Below are 14,580 nucleotides of genomic sequence, written 5' to 3' on the forward strand. Positions count from 1 at the left end.
CTACCAGGGCAAGAAAGCCCATGAGATTTTTTTTTTCCCCTTACCATCCTTGCCCTCATGAGATTTTTTTTGTTTGCTTGTTTTTTGGTCGGTCGTGGGGCTTGAACTCTGGGCTTGGGCGCTGTCCTGCTGTTCCCTGCGCTCTTCAGCTCAAGGCGAGAGCTCTAATGTTTGAGCTATAGCACCACTTCCTGTTTTCTAGTTGTTTATTGAAGAGTCTCATGAACTCTCCTGCCCAGGCTGGCTTTGAACCATGATCCTCAGATCTCAGCCTCCTGAGTAGCTAGGATTACAGGCGTGAGCCACTGGTGCCCGGCTGAGATTTATTTTTAATCTTCATGTAAACACCAAAAAGCTGGAAATAGAGCTGTAGCTAAATGGCAGAGTGCCAGCCTTGAGCAAATAAAAACTAAAAGTGCCAGGCCCTGAGTTCAAGCCCCAGGACCAGCACAAAAAGAAAAAAAAACTGAGAAGGGCAAATATTAAACATCAAACCTTTAATGCACATAGTGTATAAGGTTTCAGAAAGTGACAGGGGACATGGACTTTGGGTAAAAAGGTCATTAGTGGTTAAAGGAAGGATACCTCTGGCAGGGGAGTAAGGAAAAAAAAAGATGGTGACTTCAGCTGAGGAGCAAGTTTCCCCCTTATATGTGGAGAATCCTTGGGGGTCCCAGAAAACTGAGCAGGACAGGATTTAGTAAGGGCAGGAGGGCAGCACCCCCATGTTAGGAAGGCCTACACCACCACCCATGGAGCCCACAGCCCAAGTGAACTGGCTGAACAAAATACTGACCCCCCGCCCCCCCCCCCAACCCCGGCCAAATCAGAAATTTAGTAACTGGGAGATGGAGGCTTACCAGCTTCATTCCATACATTGCTGGCATATTCAATATAGCAGCATAAGCCTGAGGTTTGAATGTCTGACATCCAGTTATAATTGGAAACACTGTGACAAGTCCGGGGCGGGGGGGGGCAGTTATGTGGGACACATTTTTACAAGTCCTTCTATAGAACTAAGCAGGGACACTGAGTAAGCATGAAGTTTGCCAATTATGAAGAAAACCAAGTTTTTATGTAAAAAATCTATCATGAATATGAGTATGTGAATATCTGAAATCAGAATCACAGGTTCTCTCTCTCATTCCTCTCTCTCTCTCTCTCTCTCTCTCTCTCTCTCTCTCTCTCTCTCTCTCTGTATATTGCTTGCTCTCTGGCAAAACCATCTAGATGATTCCAAGTCAACTGCATGGAAATGTGCCTGACTTTGGGGGTACAAAGCGAAGCCTTCTTGTGTGGCTCTTGAGGTCTAGGTTCATTGGGATTGGCTAACTTCACGTTTGTTCTTTGACCCTTTTGAGGGATCTAAAGAGGTACACATTCCCAGTGTGCAAGTCACATGCTCCACTTCCGGCCCCCTGAGGAGTACAGCCCCTGGCTTTTTTTGAAGTTTATGAGAAATGTCTCTTTACAGCTTCTGATGTAGCTCAGTCATTTTCTTGAACTCTCACGAATATTTATTTATTCTTTTCCCTCATTAAAAAAAACAACAAAGCAAACAGTACCCAGGGCTTTTGGGTTTTGTAAGAATGTACATAATAATAAACAGGACATGCTATAAATAACATTCACATTCCAAGCCTGCCTCTCAGAATTCCCTCCCCACAAGCTGCCAGGCTCTACAGTCTTCAGGTCTCCAGGGTCAGGCTAGCCAGGTGATTTTTTACAGAGGTAAGAACCTTCTATGCAACATTATGACAAAAATATCATTAGAGCTTCTCCCAGAATGCTGGATGTCATTAAAAACAAAACAAAACCCAAACCTGGCATTTCAAAGGGACTCCTGTACACAATCACTAGTGAGACCATCATTGAATGAATCACCTGCCAATTCCAGTGAACTGAGAACTGTCTTTTATCCCCACATCTAACCCAGGAACAAAGACATCTCAAACGTCCTGAAAGATAGACAGTGACATTCTAATTTCTCTAAAATCTTACAAAAAAATTCAGCTAGGCTGAGAGGTTATGTATAGATTTCACAGACAGTTAAAAAAAAAAAAGGCAAGCAGGGATACAAATTCTGGCTTTCTAGATGCTTCTATCTTCTTCCTGTTCTCCTATACCACCTCCTCCATCTCTCAGGAAGTTGCCTCTTGTTCATCAAGGTCCGTAGAGTGGAGGACAGGGGTCTTTGTTACTAATTCCTCAAGGTCACACTCAACCTTAGCCATGGGAACATGTTTCTAAGTCTTCCTGTTGGAGTGTTATGTACAGAAAATGGGAAGGCAGCTCTTTTATGTTTCTGGATCATTCTGGAATTTGTCACCATTTTTCTTCATTCTCAGTCTGGAAGACTTGGTATGTGTGTAGATGACTCTTATAGTATCTAATTCTCTTTATTCCTCAGTGCCTCTTTCTACCTGAATCACTGTGTTTATTATTATTATTGTTTTGAAACACATCCTTTGTTTTTATGGGGTCTCCTCACCCAGAATTAGAAATCTCTCTTCAATATGTTTTTTTTTTTTCCTTTTTCCCTCTACCTCCCTGCATCTAACTAACACATATCTCTGAATTCACTTTCTGGTCATTTAGATAAAGAGCCTAAGCTGTAACTGATAAAACCTTACATCCTTCTTAAAGTGTGTTCAAATCATGCACTGAAGGTTGTTGATGTTAGCAAAGAACAGGTTACAGTGATTGATAGCAGATGATAGATGTCAACTAGACAAGTAGAAGGCTTGAAGGCAATGCACCTTCTATAACCTTCACGGCCAGCATCAGTCTTGTGCTAGTGGTGTGGAGGAGAAGGAGGAGGAAAACAGGCTGTAAGAGTGATTACTTGAGATCTAGGGGGGATCAACCAAATCACCCAAATTTGCCTACAATGCAAGAGAGGACCATGTCATAGTAACAAAGACATGAGATGACCCAGGATACCCGGAAGTCTCCACATGTACAATGATGTAGGGTAGAAGCTGGGGCTAGTTATTTGTATACTTATGGGAAGGCCTCTCAGAACAGGGTCACCTAGGTTCCTTGTGTTCATCCTACAGTCAATCAGTATTAATATTTATTACCCGTCACCACGCTTTCCTTTATTCCACTATTATCAGATTAGCCAGCCCCAAATGACATTTGAAAAATATTGTTTTGCCCACTAAAAACTTCACCTGTCCAAATGTTTCTACTGATTCTTAGCACTTGCTGAAAATCTAGCCAGGTGCTGGTGGTTCATGCCTGTAATCCTAGCTATTCAGGAGAATGAGGTCAGAGCATCGTGGTTCAAAGCCAGGCGAAGTTTGTGAGGCTCTTTTCTCTAACCAGCAAAAAGTTGGAAATGGAGATGTGGTTCAAGTGGTAGAGGGCTATCCTTGAGTGCAAAAGTTTAGGGACAGTGTGCATACCCTCAAGCCCCAGGATAGGCATGCATGTGGATGGGCACATGTGCATGTGCATGCACACACACACATACACACGCATGTGCGTGCACACACACATACACACACACATACACCTACTTCTCTAGGCTTATTTATTTCATTCTAGCACTGACGTTCTAAACTCCTTTTTCTTTCTTTTATTGCCCCCAACCTAATGATGACTTTTGTTCTTTTTCATTCCTTCTACTCCATGAGTCTAATGACTTTTGCATTCTACATTATCCTTGGGTAATGTATATTTGAATTTTAAGTTAAATATGCAACTATCAACTACATCTTTTGATCAATAGCAGTAGTTTGCTAAAGTATGATGAAATAATTTCATTTCACACAAATTTTAGGATCCAGTTGGACCATGCTTTCCCACAGAGAATGGTCGGGATGATGAAATGAGCTTTGGCAGCTGTCTGAAGTACTAAAATGAATTTAGAATCCTCATGACCAGCTTCTTTTGGCTCCCTGGGGATATTCTTTGACTTCAGACTGGGAGTAAAATCCTAGACAGAACTAGACAGACCTTTCTAAATTCTACCCTCCTGTCAAAGGATATTTTAAACTCCAGAGGTATTTGCTGACTTCCTGGGTCTAAAGTAATGGCTTCCCACTGAACTTCAACATCATCATCATCATCATCATCATCATCATATCATATTACACTGTTCCTTCCTATCCATACATAGAATTATATTAATAATTTCTTATTCAGTACATATCTATCAATCATAAATAATTATTCTACTTTATGTTAACGTTATTTTTTAGGAATCATGATAAAAGACTACAGTCAATTTTGAGCAAGTGAAAACCAACATCATTCTCACCTACCTGGCCAGCAAGTCAATAAGTTCAAGTTTTGACATCCCGTCCGGAAGCAGCCGAGGAATAGCAGCAACACAGGTCCTGAAAAGATCTATTTTGGGCTTTCTCTCACCCCTAGAGATGAAAGAGAATACTTCATATGGTTGTGGTACATTTTACCTCAGGTTCCCCGCCCAGCAGATTCTATGAGGCCTGGTCTCCATAGGCTGCATTTAAGTCATGGGACTCATAGAGATGCCTACACATATTTACACCAAGACATATGTGAAGTCATTCCTATGTTTGTTATTTGAAACTGGGATTTAAAAATACACAAGAAATGGTGCTTCGCTGATTTATCCTTTTCCTCCATAGCCCTGGATCCTGTTTAAATAAATAAAGTGCTTCAAAAACAAGTCTTTTATAATGGCAAGTAAAACCCTAGAATGCAGGGTATAATTGTGTACCCATTTCTGATCCTCTATGGAGAATCCTATTGTTTTAGTTACCTTTCTGAGAACATTGATGTTTGAGATTTACTGCCTTCCATGTCTAGGGGCTATAGGTTGAAAACAATTCCCTGTTGAACCTGTACAGACTCATGTGTGTATGTATGTGTTGTGTGTGTGTATGTATGTATATACTAAAGCATGAACACAGGGACTTGAATTCTTGCTCAACTTTTCCACTCAAGGCTCGAGTGCTACCACTTGTGCCACACCTCTACTTCTGGCTTTTTGCTGGTGAAGTGGAGACAAGAATCTCTCCCATTTGTCTGCCTGTGCTGGCTTTGAGTTGTGATCTTCAGATCTCAGCCTCCTGAGCTAGAATTACAGGAGTGAGCCACCAGCATCTAGTTCAAACTTTTTTCTTGTGATTATTTCCTAAACAAAAGAACATAACAACTAAATGGTATATACATTATATTATATGGTATATACATCATATTAGATATTATAAGTAATCTTCAGATGACTGGAAGCATATGGGATGCACGTAGTTTTTACTCAAACCAAATTATATGTCATATTACATAAAAGAATCAAGCATTCTAGGATTCTGGTCTCTGTAGATAGATCCTAGAAACCATCCTCCACAAATATTAGAGGACTGCTGTGTTTTGTAGTAAATCAGTTCTTGTTTTAGTAGGTAACCTAAAAAATTTTTTTTGGCTACTTATTGTATCAATGTTTTAGGGAAGTTAAATTATCCATTAAGTTTTTCACATAATCTTAGTGACAACATATAGCAACATATCTAAATTCTAACTACTCGGTCTTCTGAAGATAAATATAAAATTGGAACCAAATTAATGCAGTTGTAGGACACAGACACAAGAATAAATGCAAAACAGTACAAAAGAAATCCCTTCTGGGGACAGTAACATTGGCCAGAAAAAAGGCAACAGAATCCACACTCTCCATCTCTAATGATCAGAATCTTTCTCTTTCACTATGGTTGTTTAGAAGGAATATAAAATTGATCAAATAAAAAAAGGGGACACATACAATGACTGATAAATATTCTGTGTGTGTATGTGTGTGTATGTGTATGTTTATGTGTGTGTATGTGTGTATGTATGTATGTGTGTGTGCGTGTGCATGTGTGTGTGTGTGTGTGTGTGTGTGTGTGTGTGTGTGTGTGTGTGTGTGTGTGTGTGTGTATGAGTACTGAGGCTTGAATTCAGGTCCTCATGTCCTCTCTTGGCTTTTTTGATCAAGACTAGAGCTCTACCATTTGAGCAACATCTCCATTTTTGGCTTTTTACTAGTTAATTGGACATAAGAATCTCTCTTGCTTAAGATAGCTTTGAACCACGATCCTAAGATCTCAGCTTCATGAATAGCAAGGATTACAGGTATGAACCCCTAGCACCTGGCTAAAATATTCTGCTTTTGTGAAAAGCTGTAAGATCATTTTCTCTCCTTTTCCATACTGTTTAGCACAGCTATAGGAGAATTCCTGACCAGAAGCAGTTGTCTAGTGGCTCCCAATCAACTGTAAGATAGAGATGTCTCAAATGCCTAGTGATGGCTTCTAACTGTTCATCTTAACAGGGAGTTCAAACAGTTCTCTAGCTTGTTCTCTCGTTCTCAGATGTTCCAAACAGATGGGATTAAAAAAAAAAAACAACCTGTTGGAAAACAGATGACACTGCTTAGCCTTAGTGTAAGACAAACTCTGCCAAACTTCTAAACTGATAAAGCAGGCCTAGATAAGAGGCTAATTAGCATATGACTTCCTTTACCTATTGCTGTCTTTGCTCCCTAAGCTTCTGGGGGAAGCATGTGAATCCCTCAAAATAATGTAATTGAGAAACTTCATCAACAGAAATTACAATTATTTTCATCTTCCACTGTTTTCTTTTTTACTAGCCACAAAATAAATAAGAAATGGAGACTGAACAACATAGAATGTTCAAGTTCACACCATAATACCATAAACAGGGCCTGGGAAAATGCCCGACCAGCTTCAAATACCAACTTAGATGACTGTGTGGCCTCCACCCTCTTCTCCTAAATGTTTATATGATTCCCTAACACTTTTTGCTTTTTGTGTTTCTATTACAGAAATGAAGCAGAGTTATTTTCCACTCAGGGATCTGCCTTAGAGTCTAGCAGGAAAAAGTATTTCTAGCCTTATTAGGACAGTCTCAAGATGGTTGAATGGGAAAAAAACAACCTTAGAAGAAAATGGAAGCATTGGTTGAAACATTAATAAAATATTTACTTTATATATTTATACTTAAACCTGTGGTTTTAATTATTCTGAATTTATCATGTTAGTCCTGAACCTATCTTACAGTGTCTACTGATTTGAAGTACAGGTTTCCTTTAAAGCTCTTTAAATTCCTCACTCTTTTTAGAGGAAATGGTTATGTGGTAGAATTTTAAAAAGCATCTCTTGTAAAAAAAATCTAAATTATAAACATATATATGTATATGTAAACCTATACAGGGTCATATGCACAAACAAATAGACTAAAGTATGGTATATAACATGGGGAAGATTGCAATTGTGTAACTCCTTTGAATAACTAACTTATAGTTTAATAAAATGTACACCAGGAAGCTAAAACACGGGTGAAGGGGAAGGAGAGAAGACAAAAGGAACAAGAAAGGGTGGTCAAGCATGGTCATAATATTCAATATACATAAGTGAAAATGAACCAGGTAACTTGAGGGTCTGGATGGGTTGGGAGGAAATAGGGGAGAATGATGAAGGGATAATGTTAATCATGATGCACTGTCTTATAAATTGACATGTTCAATCAATCCCTCTTCCCCTTTCCATGCCATGGCTTGAACTCAGGACTTAGTGCTATCCCTTGGCTTTTTCATTGTTGGTACTCTATTACTTCCGTCACAGCTCCCTCTCTACTTCTGGTGTCTTTTTCTGGTTCACTGGAGATATTAGTCTCATAGGCTGGATTGGAATCTCAAACCTTGGTCTCAGCTTCCTGAGTACCATGGATTACAGGTGTGAGCCACAAGTACCCAGCTTGAACCCTCTTTGTACAACTACCAACAGATAAATTTTTAAAAGTTTTTTTTTTAAAAACATATCTTATATCTTCTGCATTATAAGGAGAAATTACTCTTACTACTATTTTCAAGCAGGATAAAGCGATGTGGTTAAAGCTTTACTGATAATCTGGCAATTTGTGAAAACTATGACATTTACAATGGAATTAATTTGGGACGTCTCAATTGTGCTATTACTTTGGTTGAAAAGTATATTGTAACATTATTTTCATATCATTGAGACCAAGTGATTGGCAAGCCATAAGATAATATACATTGTGGAATCTCATTTTTGTCACCCCCCTCCACCCCTCCAAATACACATGGCTCCTGGTTTAGGATTTCTGACTTTCCCATGATGGAACAGTGATTCACTCAATAGCCATGACTTGGAATTTTCAATTTGTGTCTTTTCTAGGGCTAGAGCTCCTGGAATGCTATCTGGGGGGATAGCTTCTAGTCTGTTCTGTAGTCACGGGGGACAACAATTACCTCCTGTGTTTCTGAACTTGTTAAGTCAAGTATATTCAGGGCTAGAGATGTGGCTCAAGTGGCAAAGAACCTGCCTATCAAGCATGAGGCCCTGAGATCAAACCCTAGTACTGCCAAAAAAATGCCAAAGTTAGGTATTTTTAACTTATGATACTTTCAGTTTACTATAGATTTAATGGGATGGGGCCCTGCCATCATTTGAGGATGAGCTGTGTGTACATGCATATGTATAGGAGAGAGGTCAGAAGAAATCACAGAAACAAAGGAATGGTCACTGATTTTAAGTAGGGCTCTGAAAGAAAGCCTTCATTTTAACTTTTTACTTATTTATTTACTTTTTAATTTAGCTATTTGTTCATTAGTTGATTGGTTGACTGATTAATTTATATAGTGCCAGTTCTGGGGCATCAAGTCCAGGCCTTGAGCCCTCCCAAAGCCTTTTCACTCAAGGCTGGTGTACTACCACTTGAGCCACCTCTCCAATTCGGACTTTTTGCTCATTAATTGGAGATGAGAGTCTCTTAGGTTTGTCTTTCCAGGCTGGCTTCAAATTGCAATTCTTAAATCTCAGCACCTGAGTGGCTGGGATTATAAACATGAGCCACAGATACTGGGCTCACTTTAAGTTTAGTTACTAATAAATATATATTTTTAAAATAATTCTTCATTTTAGACTTCTTTAGTCATGAGCATGTTACCACCATAATTAAAAAAAACAACAATGTACATTTACAAAGGGGTAGCAATTTCAGATTAATTTTGGTATTTGGGGCTGGATATACTGACTGGCAAAGGAAATCTTCCTAATTATATTTTTAGAAATTTAAAAGCCAAAGATGTTAAATATAATTCACTTTGTGGTCCAACAACAAAACTGAAAGTTTCTTAAGATACAGAATTATAACCTAACCTTAATTCCTGTCAAAATTGTTCAAAAATAGCAAAAATAAGTTAAGCCCTAATTGAAAACCATGTTCTTTAGATTTTGGATGAGAACATCTGAGTTCAACTTTTAAAACAACGAAGTTTTATAAATAGCATAGTTGCAATGAAACTACTAATCAGGGTCTGTCTGCCCAGTCCAGTGAACCTGAGATTTATAAAGATGGCATGTCTGTAAGGTGGGCGTGTTGCTGAATATGTGGGTTGTGATACAACTTGGAGGTAAAAAGGTCACTTCTCAACAGTGTGGACCAGTAAAGGAGTTGTGGGTCCCATTTATTATGTGACTGGACAAATGATGCTCAAGAGATCTAACCAAAATATTGTCAACATCTTTTCTTCTTTTTTCTATCCTTAAAATGCCTTAGGATTCTGACTCTAAAAAGATGAGATCAAACCAGAATAAATGGAAAGAACACATGAGAGGAATAGGTACTCCGTCTGTGGTTCATCCATACCTCACAGCTCTAGACTGGACTGTACTCACGTGATCATATCTTCAGGTTCTTTGTTTAACATCTGGACGTTAGTAAGCATCATACATCGCCCCACTTCTTTATCGAGGTGCCTTAAAATGTTGTCCACAGCTTTTCGTACTTGAGAATAATATAAGGACATGCCTGAAAAATGTACATTTCAGTTACATGCTTGAATAAATCTATTGAAGAATAATGTCCTGGCATATTTCTAACAGTTTTTACTGAAGTGCTCCATGAGTTAAATGATTTCCTTGAGCAGAAGAGGAGCTAAATCTGAGTCAATATCTGCTAATGCGGCACTTGGCAAAGTGCCCTACACTTAGCAGGTGTTCACCAAACAATTACTTAAATCAATTAGAAGTCTAATACTTCCTGCTGAGTACCTGTGTGACTCATGCTGTAATTCTAGCTACTCAAGAGGCTGAAATCTGAGGATTCTGGTTCAAAGCCAGCCCAGGCAGAAAAGTCCGTGAGAATCTGCTCTCCAATTAACCAACAAAAAACCAGAAGTGGAGCTGTGGCTCAAGTGGTAGAGTGTAAACCTTGAGTGAAAAAGCTAAGGGACAGCACCCACGTTGAAGCACACACACAAAAATAAATAAAGAGAATAAAGAAAAAGAATGCCAATACTTTAGTGGAACTGTTTAATCGTTAAAGTAAACAAGGAAATGCAAATCTTTTGAAAATTTTCTGGCTAGAAGAAAATCCACTATTACTAGAGATTATGTGGATAGATGATAATTCTCATTTAGAGATAAAGGTTTAATCATTTCAGATTAATCTCTGACATATATATGTAGTTCTTTTTCTTTTTACAAAACAAAATGACCTCAGGATGCATCATACTTATAAACTGATTTGTCAAATGGTAACTCCTTTGTGCAGCTTCTGAAAAGTTTAAAAAACAAAAATAATTTTGCCAGACATTTAAAAACAAAAAATGTGTTTTAAGTTACATTATTTTGACTACTTTCATTGAGTATACTGTCAATATTCTACAGGAAAAAACAAAAAAATATAGGACACAAATATATACATATATATAAAAACTTGTACTTAATGAAATAATTATTAATAATTACTCCTCATATAAATTGTTCTAACAAAGGAGGAGGCTACAATGCTAGATAAGAAATGTACTCATTATCTTGACCATGTAATTGTAATCCCTCTGTACAGTATTTTCACAATAAAAAATTAAAAAAATAAATTGTTCTAACCCATTTAAGTTATTAACATCTTAAAGCAAAAAGTTTCTGGATATATTTCCCTCATATCTTTGTACTAGGGTTTGAACTTAGAAGCCATACTAGTTCAGCAGGTACTTTATCACTTGAGCCACACCTCAGCTCTTTTTGCTTTAGGTTTTTTGTTTTTTTGCTGGTCCTCAGGCTTGAACTCAAGGCCTGGGTGCCGTTCCTGAGCTTCATTGTACTCACGGCTAGTGCTCTACCACTTGAGCCACAGCGCACTTCTGACTCTGAGTAGTTTATTGGGAGATAGGAGTCTCATGGACATTTTTGCTCAGGCTGGCTTTGAACTGCTCTTCTCAGACCTCTCCTGAGTAGCTAGGATTACAGGCAGGAGCCACCAGCACCTGGCCTGGTTATTTTTTGAATAGAATTTAGTTAAGGGTAGCCTGGACATCAATCTTTAATTTAGCCTTCCAACTAGCTAGAATGGCAGGCACTATCACCATACCCAGCTTTTATTAGTCAAGATGGGGTCTCATAAACTTTTTGCACGAGGTGGCTTTGAACTGCAACATTTTTGATCTCTACCCTTTCGTAGATATGATGGCAGATATAAACCATGGTGGCTGTTGAGCTTCCATAATTATCTTAACAGTTTGGAATAGGTTCCTACATTGCATACAGAAATAAGTGTAAAAAGAATCACCTCTGCAGATTTAAATTAAAAAGAAAATCTACCATATAACCTGATGTGGATTTGTCATGTTTAAAATGAAAATTTTTTCCCTATGAGATTTGTCATGTTTTCAAATTAGAGAAGTGTTAATGAAAATAAAGATAAATGAAAAATAAAGAAAAATAAATATGAACATATATGAATGAATGATAAAGAAGATGATTTACCAAAGTACATAGATGTCTAGGACATGTACTATAATATGTAGACAATCAATAATAGAGGTTTACAAATGTCCAGATGAAAGCCTTAACATTTAAATGGCAAAATACTTACCAGGAAGCTCTAAGAAGTTTAAAAGGGCAGGAGAACAAAACACATCATGAACCAATCAACACAATTAATACTGGAATGTTTCATCAGATACTTGTATAAAGATTTCTTTTTAAAGTGCACTTTGTTAAAGTTAAACATCTAGAGTTGATTTTGAATGCCTTATGAACAGCTCTAACACATGTTTAAAACCCACCTATCATTTTGGCTTCCTCTTCAGTAAGAGTTTTACTCAAGTATGTTTTCTTTACTCTCAATGTATTTCCAGAAGGAAGTACAGCCCCAGTAACTGGCATGGGAGGTTCTCCGTCCTTCTGCTGCAAGCTATCGGCTATTACCAAGAATGCTCGTAAACCGATGTTCATTCTCTGCAAGAGACAATATGTCTGTGATCAAAGGGAAGACCCAATTACAGTACGGAAACTGTGCCACCAATCTTTTCAGGAAGTTAAGCCTGGTTTGTCATCTAGTATGGGAAAATACTAAAAAATTAAAAGGGACAACAGTGGAAGCCACCTATGAAAATAAAACTTTCTGTCGCTTTGTTGCCATATCAAGAGAAAACAATGGGCAAATCTTTCATTAAACATGGAGAGCATGTTTGAGATGGTCCCAGACCATGTTCTATTCGGGGTGAGGGGCTGGGAGTCTCAGAAGGACAGGTGGTCATTCTGGGAGCAGATGCAATCAGGTAAACCGAGGGAACACGACGGGTTCCTTATGAGAGAAACATCATGTGTTAATTAACAAAGACCTAGTGAAACCAGTCAGAGTTCCACACATGAACCATGAAATAAACCCTTTTCTGAATTGCAGATCTTAACTTTTGATTCACAAAAGCTAGTGCACACGTTTTAAAAGTTGGATGCTGCCATGGGACCACAGCGCACACCTATAATTTTAGCTACTCAGGAGGCTGAGATCTGAGAATCTCTGTTGAAAGCTAGCCCAGGCAGAAAAAGACTGTAAGACTCTTATCTCCAATTAACCCTACCACCACCAACAAAGTGGGAAGTACAGGTGTGACAGTGTTCATCCAAAAAGCTCAGGGACAGTGCGCAGGCCCTGAGTTCAAGCCCCAGAACCTATGCACACACACAAAATAGATGCTACAAAACTTATTACTGATAAAAATATATGGGCACATGAGAAGAAATGCTCATAAGCAAAGGTAAGGCATGATATTGGCTCTAAACAGACATTTGCTTTCTAAAGTGGCTTCTCCCTACAAGAGTACCAATTCCAGGTGCCTGTGTCTTACCCAGCCCTCCCATTGTGGCTTCTTATCATACTTCCCTAGTGACCAATAATGTTGGACAGCTTTTCATGGGCTTATTGGCCTTTGTCTCCTTTATTGATGAAGAAGATTGTTTTTGTCTATTAACTATTATTATTATTATTATTTTGTGCTGGTACTAGGGCTTGAACTCAAGATCTCAGAGCCACAGCTGTACTTTTGGTTTTTGGTGGTTAATTGAAGGTATGAGTCTTGGATTTGTCTGCATGAACTGAGATTTTCAGATATCAGCCTCCTGAGTAGTTAGGATTTTACAGGTGTGAGGCAGTGGTATCTGGCTTCTAGTTTTAATTGGGGCTTATTTTCTTCCTATTGACTTGAAGGAGTTTTGTTTCTTAAATATATGTATTCTGGATAGAAGTACTTGTACAGGTAAGGGTTTGGAAATGAGACACTTTATTAATAGTGTTAAAGTACAAACTTAAAAATATTTTCAATTCATCTAATTTTTCTTTTATTAACCTAACATCCTAGAATTAGATCTTTGACTACTTGGACATTAGCTATCTTGGGATATTCACAGTACAGGGTTTTACTTTTTAAGTTTAGGATCTATTTTGAGTTCATTTTGTGTATAGGTCCAATTATGGATTAGAGTTACTTAATTTGCAGGTTGATATCCAATTGCTCAGTTATCCAATTGCTCAGTGACATTTATTAGAAAGACTGTGCTTTGTTCCTTGAGACTAGCTCTAGATAAAAACAAGACTCTATCTGAAAAATAACCAAAGCAAAAAAGGGCTGAAGGTATGGCTCAAATGGTACAATGTTTGCCTAGCAAATGTATTTCTGACAGTTTAAAAGTTTAAAATTGAATTTGCTGTTGATTTACATAACCCTGACTATTCTATATAAAGAGAACAGCCTGAGACAATCTTTGCAGAGTATAGCATTGTACCAATTCGACTCCTTCCTACAACCTACCTAGAGCTCTAGTACAGAAACATGTGCATAGATTATTAATTTAATTGCAGTATGTTTTCGTATTTTTACTATTACACACATTTGTTCATTTGTTTCATCACCTTCTAATACTAAATTTTATTCACCTGTATCAATTTAGTTAAAAGATAATTCACTTCTTTTCCTAAAATTTTCTAAAATAAAACCTGACTTACAGTAACAAACTATCCCTGCCTCCCTTCATTTCCTTCCTTCTTTCCTCCCTCCCTCCCTCCCCTCCTCTTCTTCTCCCTCTCCCTCTCTCCCTTCCTTTCTTTCTTCCTTCCCTTCCTTTCTTCCTTCCTTCCTTTCTTCCTTCCTTCCTTCCTTCCTTCCTTCCTTCCTTCCTTCCTTCCTTCCTTCCTTCTCTCTTCTTTCTTTCTCTTTCTTTCTTTCTTTCTTTCCTTCTTTCTTTTGTTCTTTCTTTCTTTCTTTTGTTCTTTCTTTCTTTCTTTCTT

General features: G+C 38.1%; 1 protein-coding gene across 10 annotated transcripts in view; it reads right to left on the reverse strand.

Annotated features, from left to right (window-relative positions):
* Fry (FRY microtubule binding protein) overlaps positions 1-14,580 on the reverse strand; it is a 493,758-nt gene that overhangs the window by 133,777 nt on the left and 345,401 nt on the right. For all 10 annotated transcript variants that reach the window (XM_070003013.1, XM_070003006.1, XM_070003005.1 and 7 more), the window contains 3 exons: positions 12,080-12,251; positions 9,690-9,822; positions 4,272-4,379 (listed from right to left, as the gene is read on the reverse strand). In XM_070003013.1, the coding sequence (XP_069859114.1) occupies positions 4,272-4,379; positions 9,690-9,822; positions 12,080-12,251 (413 nt within the window). The remainder of the gene's footprint in view (positions 1-4,271; positions 4,380-9,689; positions 9,823-12,079; positions 12,252-14,580) is intronic.

This window comes from Dipodomys merriami, unplaced genomic scaffold, assembly GCF_024711535.1.
Source record: "Dipodomys merriami isolate MVZ:Mamm:240054 unplaced genomic scaffold, mDipMer1.0.p SCAF_6, whole genome shotgun sequence".
NCBI lineage: Eukaryota > Metazoa > Chordata > Mammalia > Rodentia > Heteromyidae > Dipodomys > Dipodomys merriami.